The 17,868-nt window shown below is 40.4% G+C and overlaps 1 protein-coding gene across 2 annotated transcripts in view; it reads left to right on the top strand.

The window, feature by feature from the left end:
- The window catches only part of LOC126285424 (uncharacterized), a 1,121,207-nt gene that overhangs the window by 973,913 nt on the left and 129,426 nt on the right, over positions 1-17,868 (top strand). For both annotated transcript variants that reach the window (XM_049984792.1, XM_049984793.1), the window contains one exon: positions 17,307-17,507. In XM_049984792.1, the coding sequence (XP_049840749.1) occupies positions 17,307-17,507 (201 nt within the window). The remainder of the gene's footprint in view (positions 1-17,306; positions 17,508-17,868) is intronic.

The following is a 17,868-nucleotide window of genomic DNA, read 5'->3' as shown; positions in this document are numbered from 1 at the left end:
GTCCGGTGCTTGCAGTAACTCACTGCCGGCCGAGATAAACATCAGCCCATCCACACCTGAAGTGACAGTTAACATCCCATCTAAAGAAGAAAAAAACAACACACACGCGCACGCACACGAGAGAGCAACAGGGAAGCGTTTTAAAAAGTCTCAAACTGAACATTTTTATTATTTAAGAAAAACGCATACTTAAAGTCCGCTGAGAGACGTAATTATCATTATATTTAATTTGAAGAATTATTGTATCTTTTTGTTTTTATCATTTTTCTGCGTATTTTGACGCATATTTTGTATCAGCCAGCACGTATCCCTTTATATTTATTTGAGGTAATTGTTAATCAAATATTTATGTACTTGTGTAATGTGTTTTTCTAACAGTCTTTTTTCCTTTTTTTATGCTTCTTTAGGAGGCTTTTTTTTTTTTTTGCTGTGCCAACGTTTTGTTACGTTACCTTTTATCGCAATATTTCTGTTGATTACTTGAAATAATACACTGTTTTCTTCTGTTTATACTAAAAACTTTTCACTGTAATGAACATGTAGATGCATTCAGTTTTATCTTATTTCTATTTTTTTGTGTTTGTGACATACAGACTGACCGCATGCTATTATCATCTTCGAGAGAACCTCCGAACAATAGACTTTTAATTTCCATTGCTTGACGTATGTAGGTACAGAAATCTTGTAAATAATTATAGCCGCGCCGACGTCACGATAGTTAAGTGAAATAGTGCAATATGTAAATTTAATTGATGTGTTGCAGTCCCACAGTTTTGAAAACTAACTGTGAAAGTGTAAAGCAAACAGAGTTTCATTTTGCGAATACGGATCAGTCAGTCTTTCAGATGGTTTTCTGCATCCTTTTTGACTAAAATGAAAAATGAAAAAAATACATACTATCTCACACAACATGCAATTTATGAAAATAACAGATTAAATTTGGGTCTTTCAATGTGAGATCGATTCTTGTAAATGTTATTGTCATGCTGATCTCTTTGCTCTTGGTTTCCTAGAAGGTAACGAGTTTTAATCACATAAACCCATCGTAACTTTCCCGCCTGTTATATTCACAATAGTGTCTGGTATCAGTATAATACGGGCTCTCAACTTTTTATAATGCATCGGCATAATATGTCAGAAATAACTGATGACATGTCAGCATGATGACATGTAGCTCGGCCCAGAAAGCCAATGAATACTTGATACAGGCTGTCTTAGCACACCTTTGTTCTGCTTTCTACGCAACACGTTTTCTTAGACAAGGAGAAACATAGCTAAACTCGTTGAATAGGTCCAATGAGCCACGTTGTGCCGATCGGTCCCTCTGTCATCCTTCCACTATCGCGTCACTGAACGCCAGTATAGAACTCCTACCTCGCAATGGTAGCCGGGGCCTTAGCATTACATTTAGAATAGCTCCTTGTCCATTCTCATCAGGTTGAATGCACCCCAATACAGGCTTTGCATCTATAACCAAACTTTGGTAGTGCGGAAATCGAAACTGGGTCCTGTGACATAGTCTGTCAAGCTGATCACTCATATAAGGTCAAGTCAGCTATTCAGTTTGTTAGTTATGTTCCCCAGCCACACCCTTCTCGCCGCGAGTAGTGTAGCACATGGAAGCTCGTACATTTAGGATCGGCGACACTATACACCATCAGGACTGCTTATGCTAGAGTATTGCTTGAGCTGAAATCGCCAAATTTGCTGCACTTCACGTTCGCTGCAAAATCGATGTTGCGCCTCTTAGGCGAAACCTAATTCAGTACTGCTGGTAACGTTAATCATCAATCTAATGATTATCTTACACGCCATAGTTATAAAAACAGGCGGCTGAATACACAAAAATAAGAGTCGCCGAACCTCGAGCACCATCTTCAGAGGCAATGTCTTGAGTCCAGTCGTTGTACACTCTCACAGTAAATATTTCAGTTTATAGTTCTGTTTTAAAGTGCATGAATACTTTTATTTTAGCTTGCGGACAATTTTCACATGCATTCTACTTGACAAGCTTTGAAACTTTACTACCTCCATTGACAGATAGCTACCACCTTCAACAAACCGAATACGGTGGTCACTTATTTAGACCATTCAAAATGTATTAAAAACAGAAATTAATTATGGTACCATGCAGCAAAGAAATAAATTCGAGTTTATGACTAATGTATGCTACGCTCCGTCGATTTGTACTTAAGAGGGGGACAGCGTATTGTTGGAAACACATGTCAGTGAGAAATGACATTATTCGTAAGCGCTACTGAACATCTTTCTTTATGTATTCTCCAGATGAATGTTTGTCTAGCAGCTGTACCTTATGTTAATTTAGAATAATATATTTACATATAAGAGCGTTAGGCTGGCACCTTTGGTGAGCACATCTTTTTACCCTACTTCAGACTCACGCACCGTCCGTCTCTAATACTCTCGATGTCGACGGGACGTTAAACCCCAATCTCCTTCCTTCATACACCGTAAAATTTATTCCAAAAGTACCGAAGTAATATCAACATCTCTATTGAATTTCTGTTATACATAAGAGGTAATGCTTTCATATAGTATTAATTTTAGGTGGTAACTGTACTCGAACAAAATCGTAACCAGAACCTTTCATTTCAATATTTATTGTACTATTTCTCTTTGAAAGGGAATACAGTACTTCACTATTGCTAGATCTTTACATGTAGTGGTCAAGATGGTTGTACATTACATGAATGACAGATGTCTAGTCGATCATTTCCAAATTCATAACTTATTATACTGAAACAAGTAACGTGAAATAAACAATCAAAATGAGAAACAAAAACGTTAGTGCATGCGGGGACAATAAGGATCAAGCTTTCAGGGCTTTTACGTTATGTACAAATCTTTACACAAGTGTCTGATCGAGCTTTTCTAACTAACTGGGTGACCGAATGACAGTCGCACATGTAAAGTACAACAGAAAAACACACACACACACACACACACACACACACACACACCATATGTTACAATATATTCATCTGTTTCTGCACATAGTTGTCTTGAACAAGCAATCTTTTCTCGTACTTGGATACCAGTTTAAATAGAAGAGATGTACTGGTCAACTGAAAGTCTTAGTCTTGGCATGAAACATGTCCAGGGATGTAGCTCTCAGTTGGTAAGAGGTGTAGGAGGCTGAGGTCGTCCCCTGTCAAGAAGATTCATCAATTTCAATTGAACTAACTCATACCACGCACCTGCCTTGTAATTTGACCGCTCTGTAAGGCATTTGCCAGCATTCTGATCCTTCACTGACTGTTTATTGACGTAGATGCGCAGTATCATGCATGTCAGAAGTGTGACGAATGCTGTGCTGCCCAAACAAAAGTTCATAATATTACAGTTCAAGGCGTTCAGGTTGGGTGGTCTGTTTTGAGGCCTTTGGTATACTAGTTATGATGTAAGTAAAATAAACTGAAGTACCATGAGTGCTGCACAGTGGTCGGACCGCCTCGCTCCTGTGCCTAACTTTCTTGTGAACCTTGAACTTACACTTCCATATACGACTGTGGAAACGACAGATTATTACGATACGGAACTGATAAGGGGACAAACAGACCTCTTAATCACGGTTCTCAATAAGTCTTTAGGTATGTTATAGAGGACTTGTGCAAAATTATTCAAAAACAGTCCATCTCACTCGATATCGCTTGCATCGCTTTCTGTGCTAGAAGAAACGCCCACGTGGGATTTGTTGTAAAAGCAACCAAAACACAAATTAGTAGTCCACGGCGCACATTTACTGAAAGCTACTGCTTTCCAGACAGACGTATTTTTCAGAACCCATACCAGAAAACACAGTTTGTTAAAATTTAGGAAGACCATTCATCCTTCGATCGACTTCGATACGTAACACGCATATTTGATCATTTATGTGGAAGCAGGTGCACTAAATTGATGCGAAATTGAAGAATGTACTGTTATAGAATCTTCCTGTGTAGCTATTTTTCTATTAATTTGTCTTTAGCAAGTCGGGAGCATTATGGATTCTTTTCTAGAAAATTTTAACCTGCTATGTAAAAATGAAAGTCTCAGGGTCGGATAATGTTGACGGTGCTGGTTCGTGTTTTTCTTCTGCAAGGATTTGATCCCAAAGTGTCTGATCAGTCTACTTCCCCACGAATCAGTACTACAAATAAAGCTTCAAGGTCAGGATTCCTACCGGTAAGGTAGCTATGAACCTTAGCTGCTGCGGTACGCACAACTTGGTGGAAATGCGACTAACGTTACGGGTATGGTAGGTATGTGATAAGCCTCAAAATCGATTTTCTCGGAAACTAGGGGCCGTCGCAAGAAAAGCCGCTATCCAGATACTCGGAACAAATCCCTCAACATCCTTAAGATGCATCTAAATCCGCAATTAACTGGTCTGATGGTCGAAGTGTGAGTGTATTTGCTTATATCATTACGGCGTGTGTAATGTCCTTAGGTTAGTTAGGTTTAAGTAGTTCTAATTTCTAGGGGACTGATGACCACAGAAGTTAAGTCCCATAGTGCTCAGTCATTACGGCGTGCACAGTTCAATTCTGTCGTAGGCGCTGCTGTTCATCTGTCCAACTGCCTTATGCGGAGAAACGATTTGACAATCAATGACATTGGAGTTGACGTGGCCACATACGAGCTAGGAGTATCCATATGTTTCGCTGTTGACATCTCTCCATAATTAATAGAATTGTGACAATAGAGTGAACAACAGCAAAATTTCATTTGATAAGTTGAAGATTTTACCCATCATATTATAACTGATCTGGATGGAGGCAGAAACGTCAGTGCCTCCCACAGGCAACGCTGTGATGTCTGAACTCACATTTTAAATATCGTGAATGAATTTGAAGTGGCGCATGTGAAGTGTTAGCAGTCCCATTGTCTTATAATCCATAGTTCGTTCGAACTATAGAAGGATATCGTGTTTTTATCAATCAATCCAGTCACATTCGAATGTATGACTGCTAAACGTGTGATTCAGTCAGGTGTCTGGTGCTTTTCTCTCTGGCATGACTACACGCATTCAAATAGTCGAAGCGTGATGTGGTTCGTCGATGAGTAGATTCTAAATTCTGTAACATTTGAAATGGCGTACATTTGAAGAAAGATATTTAATAGTGAAAATTCCAAGGACGGGCGGCATCTAGTAATATACTTCAGTCTGCTGTCTATCGCTTCGCTAGTCACCCTGGAAGAAGTGACAAGAAACCTTAAATACGGTACACTTATTAGCAGAGCATGAATGAAGAACAGTCATTATAAAAAGCTGATGTTAGTTGGTACTTAGCATGCGTGTAAGACGTGGAATGTTACACCTGCCGCTACGGTATTTCGGCGACGCTAGTGCGTTGCCTGAGACGCTGCAGACTACGTGAAGCTTGGCCCGTGTGTTGCGCGGCGGCATACCCCGCGGGGGTAGGCGGACGTTGCCGGGGACACCGCATTCAGCAGACAAAGAGTGCTAACAACCCTCTTGGAACGGCCCGTCTCTCTCCCGCTCTTTCTTTGTGTCTTCTGTGCCGTGTCCGGACGGCCAAGTAAAGCTTCGAAACTAAACTCGGAGGCTGATTCAGCCAAGCTTCTTCCTGTTCAGAGTCGTAAATTCTACGGCGGCGTTAATAGCAACCCGTACAATTGGATCTGCCTCAGTGTTCGGACATGGCTTCTTTACCTGCTTCTGTGCATGTGCCGACACCATCGCCAGAGCGCGATAGTGTGCGCGAATAGGCATGGAACACATGGGTAAACGAAAAAAAAACTTGAAATGCATGCCTAAACATCGGTATTCCCTTTCTGTGGTGGGTACATGTCTACATGTAATACAATAGCTGAGGGTTGTTTTTATATTGAATCAAATTTGCTTTATATACAAAGACTGATGAACGAAAACTGAGACTATTTCTCATTCACAGATATTTATTACTAAATTTTAATATTTAGTACTCGCCTCCTACTTGAATGCACTTTTTATAGCATCTCTGCCAGTCCTCTAACAGATGGCGATTCTTTGTCAGGTCCTTGAGATTCGCCTCACTTTTCTTGAGCACTGCTTCAGATTTCTCAAATCAAATGCCCCGAAGCTTTGCCTTTAGTGAAGGAAACAATAAAAAATCGTCACATGGTGCGAGATCGGGGTAGTAAGGCGGATACGGTATACAGGTAAAGTTTAACTGAGCCAGAAACTGCATGCACTTGATTTGCGACGTGAGGTTGCACATTTTCATGATGAAATCGACACAAAAAGTCTGTGAAAGTTCTGCTCTTTTCCTTGCAATGTGTTTCCTCAGTTTAGCCAATACTGCCGTGTCATATCCTGCTGTAACGGTTAGTTCAAATGGCTCTGAGCACTATGGGACTTAACATCTGTGGTCATCAGTTCCCTATAACTTAGAAATACTTAAACCTAACTAACCTAAGCACATCACACAACACCCAGTCATCACGAGGCAGAGAAAATCCCTGACCCCGCCGGGAATCGAACCCGGGAACCCGGGAACCCGGGCGCGGGAAGCGAGAACGCTACCGCACGACCACAAGGTGCGGACTGTAACGGGTAGTTTGAGGGGGAACTACATGTTGGTAAATCATTCCGTGACAGTAAAAAAATGTGGTCACCATCACCTTTCCTGCAGATGTAACAACTTTTGCCTTTTTTGGTGTTGGACAACGTGGGTTAATTTCTACACTGTGCTGGCTCTTTTTCCTTCACAGTCATGTTGATGCAATTTGACTCATGAGCATTGATAATCAGTTCCAGAAACGCATCCACTCCGTCAGCAAGAAGCCGCAGCACCTCACAGCTTGTCTCCATTCGCACAGCTTTTTGTTTGGGAATCAACATACGTGCCACCCAACGGGCACAAACATGGGTCATATGGAGCTGATCATGCATACTCGCAAAGACAACGCCATATGAAGTTCTCAACGCTTCCCTGAATGTTGTCTGCTGACCGTCACGGACAATCGTAGTAGCTTTGTTGATGTTGACGTAAGTCACAGCAGAAGCCGAAACACCATGCCCACATTACTAAACACAGACAAGTCGGCCCTCTTTGAAATCCTTGAACCACCTAACCGCTGTTGTATGAGGTAGTGCATCTTCACCGTACGGTTTCTGCCGTCTTTCATAAGTTTCAGCGGCTGTATGATTTAAACGAACACAGAATTTTGCTGTACCGTACTGCTCCACTCGCGTCACCTCCATTGTTTGGTATACAAAATGCAAAGAGCATATACAAAGTAGAGCATTACTACCACCCCACCCATACGAGAGTGCTGCCGTCTGTGGACATGATGCATAAAAAGCCGCTCTTTTCAAATGTTCATGATATAGATAGGAAACTATCACGAAAGATACGGGAAAAAATTAGTCTCAGTCTTCGCTGATCAGCCCTCGTACTTTCTGTCAGGTAGTTCTAGTCCAGTAACGGATGCCAGGGAATATGGAAAATATAAATACGAGGTTACAAGTTAGGTTGCATGGTGTTTATGAATTGGCAAGAGTATTTTGCACAAAAGACAACTGTTCAGCATAAAAATTTAATGGGAACTACTTTGTGGGCCGGCCGCGGTGGTTTCGCGGTTCTAGGCGCGCAGTCCGGAACCGTGCGACTGCTACGGTCGTAGGTTCGAATCCTGCCTCGGGCATGGATGTGTGTGATGTCCTTAGGTTAGTTAGGTTTAAGTAGTTCTAAGTTCTAAGGGACTAATAACCACAGCAGTTGAGTCCCATAGTGCTCAGAGTCATTTGAACCATTTTTGAACTACTTTGTGTACTGTTCCCACGGTTACGACGTGTTACTAAAGCAACGGAGTACACACCTTACAAAAGTTGTAATCTCACCAATATATGGTGATTTGTGATGTCAGGAATTTCTTTCTGTGCTGGGAACTAGAGCTTGAAAATCTCTCAGTAGGATTGTACATACTGAAATTTCTAATTTGAGTTTACTATTGTTCCATGGAAGAAGGAAGGAAGATTAGAGTTTAAGGTTCAGTCATCGACGAGGTCATTAGGAACGCTTGGATACCATGAATGATTATGATGATGAGTGGTTTGTGGGGAGCTCAATTGCGCAGGTCATCAACGACGGTACAAAGTCCCAATTTTTACACAGTCTAATCTGGCCGCTGTCACGAATGATGATAATGATGGTGAGGAAATGATGAGGACAGCACACACACACATTCCCCGGGCAAAGAAAATCCCCAACCCGACCGGGAATTGAACCCGGGACCCCGTGATCCAGAGGCAGCAACGCTAGCCACTAGACCGGATACCAGGAGCTAGCAGGTCTAATGCCTTAGAAGGACTGGACAGGTATCCATTAATTTATATTACCTATTAATTGTATTAACTGTCCGTCATATTTCCTGGTCTTTGGTAATCATTGTTTGCCAGAAGAAACGTTTATATACGAATCAGATATATTTCGAATTGGGAATCAGTTCTCTCACTCCCAGGATTCTAGGTTAATAGATCTGAGCTTCACAGTGAGTCGAGGTGTCACATGGTCGCCTTTTCAATTAGGGCAGGGAATAAAAATAGATAAAAAGCTACTTGAAATGAACAATTAATGTCTTATAACTGATTATCGCTTACACATTTGGAGAAATTACCCTTCTGAGATGGAATACGCTCCATACTTAGAGGACAGAATAGCCAAGAGGATTTCCCTGGCACCTTAATTTATACAATACGAATGAAAGCTTTCAGTAGCACGTAGATTTTTACAGTATGAACGAACAATCACGCTTTCTTCTTTCATAGATTGAGATAATTTTGTGATACAGTCATAAGTGGCATGTATGTGCTCCAATGTCTGATCCATCCATCCATCGGTCCATCCACTCAACAACTGGTCAATAAGATCGCGCACATACAATTTCGTGACTCTCATGTCCTCGACGTCCATTCACCCGTCCAAATCACCGTTGGTGTCGACAGGCCCATAAAAAAAAAAAAAAACAGGTGAGGCTTTCATAGTTTGCTAATCCGTTACATGAAACACAGTATTAGTACATAATGACAACAATGCATTTTCACTTTCATAAATGCTTATTTGCGCCAAGTACGCAAAGCAGAAGCTTTATTTATGTGACAATAAAAGACCTAGTAAGGGAAGTACTTTACTTTCTACAGACACCCCTTACAACAGATCCCAGAATTTCTTTATAGGTGAAAACAAGAAGTCCTAAGTCTGCTACACCATGCATATCTTCCTGCTTTGACTTTAATATATTCCTTCAGAATAGTAAGGAAACCTTCATTTGTAGCTACTGAACCAAAAAGCTCGTATCTATCAGGCAACTTAAAAATTGGTACTGACGACCTGCGATATATTTCGTCTGCTAAATAATAGTATGTCACTGAATCAACGAAACTGACGGTGAAACTTGTTTGAATTATCTTAAGAATACTCAGGTGGAACTGGAAGATCCTCAAGCTTCCATTTTATGTCCCTTTTAAACATCATCTATAAAAATTAACATCCTTGTAGCTGCAAATAGCTTGTAACACTACCGAAATTACACTTTCCTTCCTTTATATCAAAAAAGTTCTCGTCGGAATAGTGGAATAAATGTTCATCTGGAACCTAGCAGAGAATGGAAAACTGCACATGAGTGTCTTAGATAACATTAAATCTGCTGTCCCTTGCCATATTCGTCTGGAGACAAGTAAAAATATACAAGGAAATGAATGAACTAATGGAAACCCGTTATTGCAGATTATTCTGCCAAGAGCTTGTAGACCATCACTCAGTTTACTGAAATTGAAAAGTCTTAATGCTTAGTGGTGTATTCTTTCCTAAAGAATAGTGGTTTGTATATCTACTTAATGGCTTTGGAACTATTCCTGAGTTAGCCAATGCAACAAAAAATCTACCAGCAGGAGGAAAGAAGGTCGTCTGCATAGAAATGTAGCTGCCAAGTGATTTCATTACTTGTTACCTATGTTCTCTTTCTACTCTGTCACACCAACTTATTTGACGACTCCCGTTTTCAAACGGTTTTTGGCTGCTCTTAACTATGGAAACGCTCCACTTGAACGATGGTTTCTTGTGAGAAAAGAAAGTTCAAATGTTTCCAAACTGTCGTATGTTATGTATTTGCTATTTGCAGTCCATTTTAAACGCACAATTTCACCAAAATGTTCCAATGGTACGTTAATGGAAGAAAGAGATGTCCAGTCGATCGTCTTAATAGACGTGTTCCATGTTTTCCCGTAAGTGCTACAAACAAAGCTTGGTTTAGTTATTTCCTGGAATTAATAAAGATAAAAATTACCAATCACTGACGTAACTCAATTTCTTCGTATCTTTAAAACATGCATGTAAAAACTTTGTGATTCATCTAAGAAGGAACCTCATACCAGGAGGGTAAATGTTCTAGAAGCAGGTGCATTTTACAATGTCGCACTCAGCAGTTGCAGGAAATTTGTGTTTTTGCAAAAACCAACGGATTCCATTCAATTTCCTATTGTACTCGATAACTTCAGTCTCGTTGCTAAATTTAAGCTTTTGTATCAGCCGTAAATCTCATCTGTGTCATCTTGAGAGGCTGGATTAATGGAGTCATCTTTCGGTTGACGTTATGGCACTTCCGTAATCACTGCCACGCCTTCTCGACCTTTAATATCCTATGCAGATCCGATGTTCATTACTCACTTCACAACCAAAAACCAACTGTGCAGAAACAAAAGAAATGATTTTAGCATTATCGGAGTGCTTATCGGAGATTTTCTGTCCTTATACCAACGGGAATCAAATGTTCCGCAGCATAGCGCACTGAATTCTTTTGTAATTACATTATGTAGGAACTAGCTGCAGAAAAGTTATATTTGGAGTGAATCGTGTGGCAGCAGATCTTGTACCTTTCGAGTCTCTCCTTACGGAAGTGTGTGTAAATACTACTGTGTCTCGTTGGGCAGATCAGTGTTGCACCGATAACTTTTGGATATATTAAAGTTCTCACCACACTCCAGCGCAGTTTCTCTCCGTAGCACTCGTCATTCTCGGTACCCAGTGCAGGACAGAACCTGAAGTGTTTCTTCTCGAGTAATCCATTTTCATAATTTCAGTAACGTACTACTACATGTTGTCTGTATTCCTTGATCCTTGTCTACATGTCGCCGTTACTTTGATTTGTAACAGTGATCTTCTTTCTCTCTGGATCTGATTAGAAACTGTTTAGGTAAACTAGTAGCATGCGTGTAAATAACGAATACGACTTTGTGGTTGCGTCAGAATTAAGAAACGCGTATAATTGTCATGGTAGAAAATATTGTGTGCTGTCTGCAATCAAGTTCCTTTATAGCACATTAATAAAATTACTCACGACCAGTTAAGTACGTTACAAATAGTATTATTTGTCAGACAGATAGATAGAAAACACCGTAACGTAGCAAAGACTGGATACCACTCTACACGACAGAACTGCAGCTTCTGCTTACCACCATAACGGTTAAATTTTCTGCAACCACATACAGTTAGCTTCATGTTAAGTTCTACAATAAATCTGCTGGTCTGGGAAATGCTCTGGTGAATTACTAAACTTCATTTCCACATCTGTTATGTAAAACTTTGATCGAATCGTTTCATTTCGATTTTCGTATTTTGCGCCTAAATGGGACCATCAGGGTAGTTCAGATTTACAACAATTATGTTCTGGCATTATACAGGATTTCCAAATTAAACGTATAGTAAAATATAATGTGATAATTTGAAGTAATTGAGATATTTATTGACAATATGTTTCTACAAGTATGGTAACTCAAAATATTTTGAAATACCTAATACATCTCGACATGCGCACCATTAGTGGCGCTACGTTTATCTAATCAGTATTCCACTTTCCTTCAAATGGTTTGCAGCATTATAGGCTTAACATTAGCGGTAGCTGAACGAATGCGATGGCGCAGATCTGTTGGATCACGAACTAGTGTCTGGTACGCTAAATTCTTGATAAACCCGATAGAAATATATTAAGTGACGTAACGTCTGGGCTTCAAGAGAGCCAAACAAACGATGGGCTATCTCTCCCAACCTAGTGGTCTGGGAACTCATGATACATGAAATCGCTCACAATGTTCGCAGAATGGCATGGTAACTACAACTGCCTACTTGCTTGTCCGATTGACTTTACAGAGGGTCGTTGGAAGGACGTACGAATTCATTCAATATAGCCTCTGGAACTGCGTGCTTGGCATGGTGGTCCGACGTAGGAAGCAAATTCTCTGTTTCCTGAAGCCGCTCGTCACGTTCCTTTTTGTTACGGTAGACAAAAACCGTCAGTGGTCGCAGTCCATACTCACGCCGAAAACCACGTTGTACCAGTGTAACAGTCTTCTAACTCCTCGAGAGAAACCACGTAGAACGCCTTTTGCCTTGGAGTCCGCGTGGCTACTAACACGCGTTTACATGAACAAAGCAGTTACGCGCATGCGCAGGTGGTAGCAATTGGCGCAAGCAAAGATAGTAAACAATTTGAGTTACCATACTTGTAGAAGCAGACCGCCAGTAAATGTGTCAATTACGGCTGAAGTTATTAAATTTTATGTTATTGTGTATTTAATCTGGACAGTGAATATTTGCTGCTGATATTCCGAATTGTTTACTGAGAGCCATTTAGTGGTGGTATTTTGATACGTCGCAAGTGAAAAAGAAGTGCGGCAGAACTTGCTACTGTGAAAGATGTTATGGCAAAGAAAAGTTGAATGGGCTGTGACAGGGAAATTACTACTTTCAGTGAAATATTTTTTATGTAATGACTAAGTTAGCGTTTTAAAATTTTGGCGATATCTGCAAGACTGAGAATTAATTAATATTTGATGTACTAAATTAGCACCAAACGTTGCAAAACAGTTGTGTGATAACGACGTCACGTGAGCGATTTGCGCAAGTACTTGAGATTGGGGAAGTAGGATGACCTGAAGCACTCCTTCTGTATGCCAAGAAACTGCACTTGGTCTATCGGATGAATGAGTGGAGATCCAGCAGTAAGCGGTGGCCTGTCTAGACACATGGGCGTGTCTTGCCCTCCAGCCCTTGACCGGAACTGGGCGTGGCCTTCCTACACAATCTCATCATCCGGTGACCCGACCTGCTTCGGCCGCCGAGGTCTTAAGTGCATCACAGCGCGCGACACCTTCCAGTATTAAAAGCTGCCGCAAGTAATGATGAGAAGCGACCTCTACTAACTTCTCTCCAGATTATGCTTTTCCCTTTAATATCCCTTACTGTTGTTTACAACGGGTACATCGGCCGGCTAAGTCTCGTCGCCAAGCTCTTGTCCGCAGTACTAAATCAAATGCTGGACGCATTCATTAATTTCTGCTAACACATGCCTCTCGCTTTTTTTCACTTTTTATGTTTGCTTCATGTCACCGTCTTTATTGTATCCAGGAATTTGAGTCGGATACCTCCCTTGAGACTGTGAGGGAGAAGGTTTGAGAGGAAAGACCTCAGACAGTTTTGGAAAATCTCAGTCAATCTTAACGTATCAGATGCGTGTGACTTTTCTTCTCAGGTCGCTATCCTTTAGCTTCAACATTGCTCGCGGCACACGAGACAGGCTCTTCAACTGACACTCTTGTCTGTAAGAAAATCAGGGATGTTAGCTGTAACGGATCGAGAAGTGTGTATCTGTTCCTCGTACGAGGTAGTTTACTGTTGAAGGTGAATAGTTGAGTCATTTCTTGGAGAGGTCTGATACACCATAAGATATGCGTGGTCCCATTGAAGTATGAGCACGACTTATTGTGCTTCTGTAGATACATTTTTAGCCGAGGTTCGACAGCTTGATGTTATGTGGTCAGCCGTTTTGTAGTGTTATCTTGGAAGATTGAATCATTTTCGTAATCAGTGACACATAGTCCTTTAGTCTTGAAACCTCATAATCTGCATCTATTACTGCAGCTTCAAATTTCTTCTCAGTGTCTTTTTTAAGTATTGTCCGTCGATGGTTAACTTTTCCTGGTGGCTTAGAAATTATTATGAAGGTCTTGAATATCAACATTTCTACCTTCGGCAAGATAAGTGTAAGAAACCAAACGAGAGATTATCGTGAACATACAGCGACTACACACACACACACACAGCGCAAGCAACCTAACACTGCAAAGTGGGGAGCTATCTATGACTTGTTCGCTTATTGAGCTCGTCACAAGCAACTTGTCCTGGAGTATCCCCTCACGCCACAGTCTCTCATCACTATATCTAAAGCATTACAACTTGATAGCTAGTCGTCAACGTTCCGTCGTACAATAATTTAGACCAATGGATGCAACAGCGCTTTAGGGTTTTGTAAAGAAAGGTTGAACAGTGTAAATAGTGTATCTTTTCGCGATTTCTGGAATATTTTACACCACTTAGAGACGATGTAGCTTCTACATTTGTGTATAAATGTATAACACTTGCTAACATTAACCTATTTCACAACTATCATTATAATTCCCTTGTTTGTTAAATTACATTTAAGATCTTACTCAAACTGAATTCCTTGAAGTTTTGCGTGATGTTTGTTTTGAGAAAATTTCAATTACATGTCATTCCTAACGATTTTAAGTGTACAGATTTTGTGTATTTTTCGATAATCAAATGGTAATTCCTTTCAGAAAGTAGACACAAGGTGTAGGAAAGAAAGAGCTCTTGATAGCCTTAATGTGTTGAATAGGCAACACGCGCTACACGAAGAGAATGTTTTGCTGTTTGCTGTATCTGAAGGGGCTCTGCAATCACATCTGACCCTATCTAAAAACTTAATGAAATTTTGACTTGTGATTGCATTAAGTGTAGTTGCACTTTTTCATGTAATTATTACAAAAATATAATAATACCAATATTTTAAATTCGTTTGTAGTTCCACAAGAAATAAAATTAACATATATCTTAAATGCGCTGGTCTCAGCCTTTTATTGAGGTTAAGGAAGTCTTACTCAAACGAAAACATTCATTAACTGCAGATTGCGTAATTCAGATGCAAGTAATTATGGATACCTTACTTAGGATACCTTAATTGGTATGAACGGTTGTTTTGTGCAATGCACGCATTTATTGCATGAATTTTTTCTAGTGGTTTGATAAAGACATGTAACAGGTCTGTTACCAATATGTGTTGCATGTTTTATGGACGACTACGTTGCATGAAAGACAGTGCTTTACAAATTATGGTGCTACATCGTGTTCATTTTATTTAGCTTGGAGAATGAAACGTACTTACTGTTATCGTGAAGTAATCGTCATGTCTAGTACGTCGGTAGAAAACATGTTTTGTGTGTTTCCAGAGATATCAAACACGTGTAGCGTGTTAACTAGTCGCTTTAGGAAATGCTGTTGCCGGAAGCGGAAGCCTTGATGTTTCCGAAGCTCCATACTGCGTCTTCCTGTGCTTCTTGATTTTGGATAATGAATAAATTGAAAATGAAATTTGAAAATGAATTATTTCACCGAAACAAAGTAAGAATATTCGGTTTAGCGCAGCATCAATGGTTTTAACGACACTGCATTCATCTGTCATGTTATTATTTCATAAAAATCTTGAAAGCATAAGATTACGTTAAAGTTATGATATTCCGAGTTCGATGCAGCTAATAATTGAGCACTATAGTAAAGACGTCTTCAAGTTTACTTTATAGTTACCCAAAATCGCTACCAAGAATGAAAATTTGAACTATTCTATATGATCCCCACCCCAAAATTCCGCGACATTTACCGATTCATGTAACATAAGGATTCTTTTTTCCATGCGACTGACATATCTGAGCTGTGAAGCTCAAGGGACACGGTTATGTTGCTGACTGTTCTCTAAGGCGTAATATGACGGCTGTTTTGTAGAGGCATGCGTTTAGTACTTTCTTCTCTAGATCGTTAATAAAACGAGGTGAAAATTTTTTCTTTAAATAGATCCCTCATCACGAGGCTGAGTTGAACTTTTTCCAACCTTCCACCCAGGAAAAATCTTGTGTTGAGCCTGGATCGAACACAGACCCTCCGCGTGGTTTGTAACTTATAAGTGGGGGTAACATCAATATTTTAATTTACAGCTAATATTAAAGTGAAAATTCTATCCAGTTACGTGTTTCATTTTCCTTCTACTCACTTAGGTTGTGTGCACTGCAGCTGTACATGCAAACAGAGTAGAAATAAGAAATTTCGAAGGAATATAAGCACCTTTTTTGGACCATAAATTGTGCAAATTTAAATGACAGTAATTGTAAAAAAAGTAACTGAGTTAGCAGTACAAGTCGTACTTCCGAAGTTTTGGATAATACACTCTCCTTTAAGTTTGTCATAGAGATGGGCAATTATGAGCAAGAGTCGATTAATTGGTCTTTTAGATGATTTGAGTGACTAGATTAATCATGTCGATTAAATATATCCTAATAATAGATTATTCGATTACCTGTTATGTCTGTATTTTGGGTCTACCCAAAAATTATTTTGGGTCTACCCAAAAATTATTCTTTGCGTTAAAAAGTTTTGTTCTACAATAAATAAAGCAAAACAATCTCCGTTATATTTCTTATTTGTAATTAACAGTAGTTGCTCAGTTTTATGATGTACATAATTTCCATTTATTATTTTCAGCAGAAATATATAACTACTTGACATTTATTGGCAAAGCTAATTAAAGTCATTTTTAACACAGATACTGTTGTGAACATGCTACGAGCACCAAAATTTTCCATGAAGTGAACTAAGTAATACTAATTTATGTAATCTTTTCCACTGAGTCTCGAATGGTCTACTTATTGCCGTACAGTGCTGATAACTCACGGTTGCGCGCGCCACGTAGCGGTCAGCAGCTAGAGAGCAAGTCACCACTCAGTAGGCTTTAAAGCAACAAATGAAAAATTGAAATAATTAATCCTAAGGATAGTCGATTATCTAAATTGTCATGAAAGAAATATCGATACATCCATAATCGATTAAGTGGAACTAACCACCCATTCCTACGTTGGCAAGTCTTCTATAGGGAAAGACAGTATTAATTGTTCAGTCCAAGACAACTGAAGTACGGTGACTGACGGAAGCAGCTGTTTCTTTATCGTAAACGAAAAGAAACATAACTTGCAGAGTTATGAAAATCACAACATTTCGTCTGGACAAGTCACAACTCTGAACGGTGGAGCTAACACGGAAACAGTTGATATCGACCGTAAACAGGTGAATGTCTGTCTGAAGCCATATGACTTGCCTCACAACAGCTGCTCCCATCAGCCACAGCACTAGAATGAACATTGTCTTAGCGAACGGTAGTGAGCACCTGTGGTCTGCAGCAGCTCGTGCCCTGTGTTGCAGCTTATCTTCAGCGGGGAGTACACCAAGGCGATGTCCAAGGACTGGCACTCCGGCCACTTCAGCTGCTGGCAGTGCGACGAGTCGCTGACGGGCCAGCGCTACGTGCTGCGCGACGACCACCCCTACTGCATCAAGTGCTACGAGTCCGTGTTCGCCAACGTCTGCGAGGAGTGCAACAAGATCATCGGAATCGACTCCAAGGTCAGCTTACACTCACTTTCAGTGCACCATCCACGTACTCTAAGCGCCGAACCTTGTCCTTGCATTCGGGAGAACGACGGTTCAATCCCGCGTCCGGCCATCCTGATTGGAGGTTTTCCATGATTTCCCTAAATGGCTCCAGGCAAATGCTGGAATGGTTCCTTTAAAAGGGCACGGCCGACTTCCTTCCCCGTCCTTTCCTAATCCGATGAGACCGATGACCTCGCTGTCTGGTCTCCTCCCCCACAACAACCCAAACCAACCCTTGTCGCTGCAACCATTTTAGATTGTCAAATGGTTCAAATGACTCTGAGCACTATGGGACTTAGCGTCTGACGTCATCAGTCCCCTAGAACTTAGA

The sequence above is a fragment of the Schistocerca gregaria genome, chromosome 8 (assembly GCF_023897955.1).
Source record: "Schistocerca gregaria isolate iqSchGreg1 chromosome 8, iqSchGreg1.2, whole genome shotgun sequence".
NCBI lineage: Eukaryota > Metazoa > Arthropoda > Insecta > Orthoptera > Acrididae > Schistocerca > Schistocerca gregaria.
The sequence above is the reverse complement of the archived record's forward strand: the minus strand, read 5'-3'. Positions and strand labels throughout refer to the sequence as shown.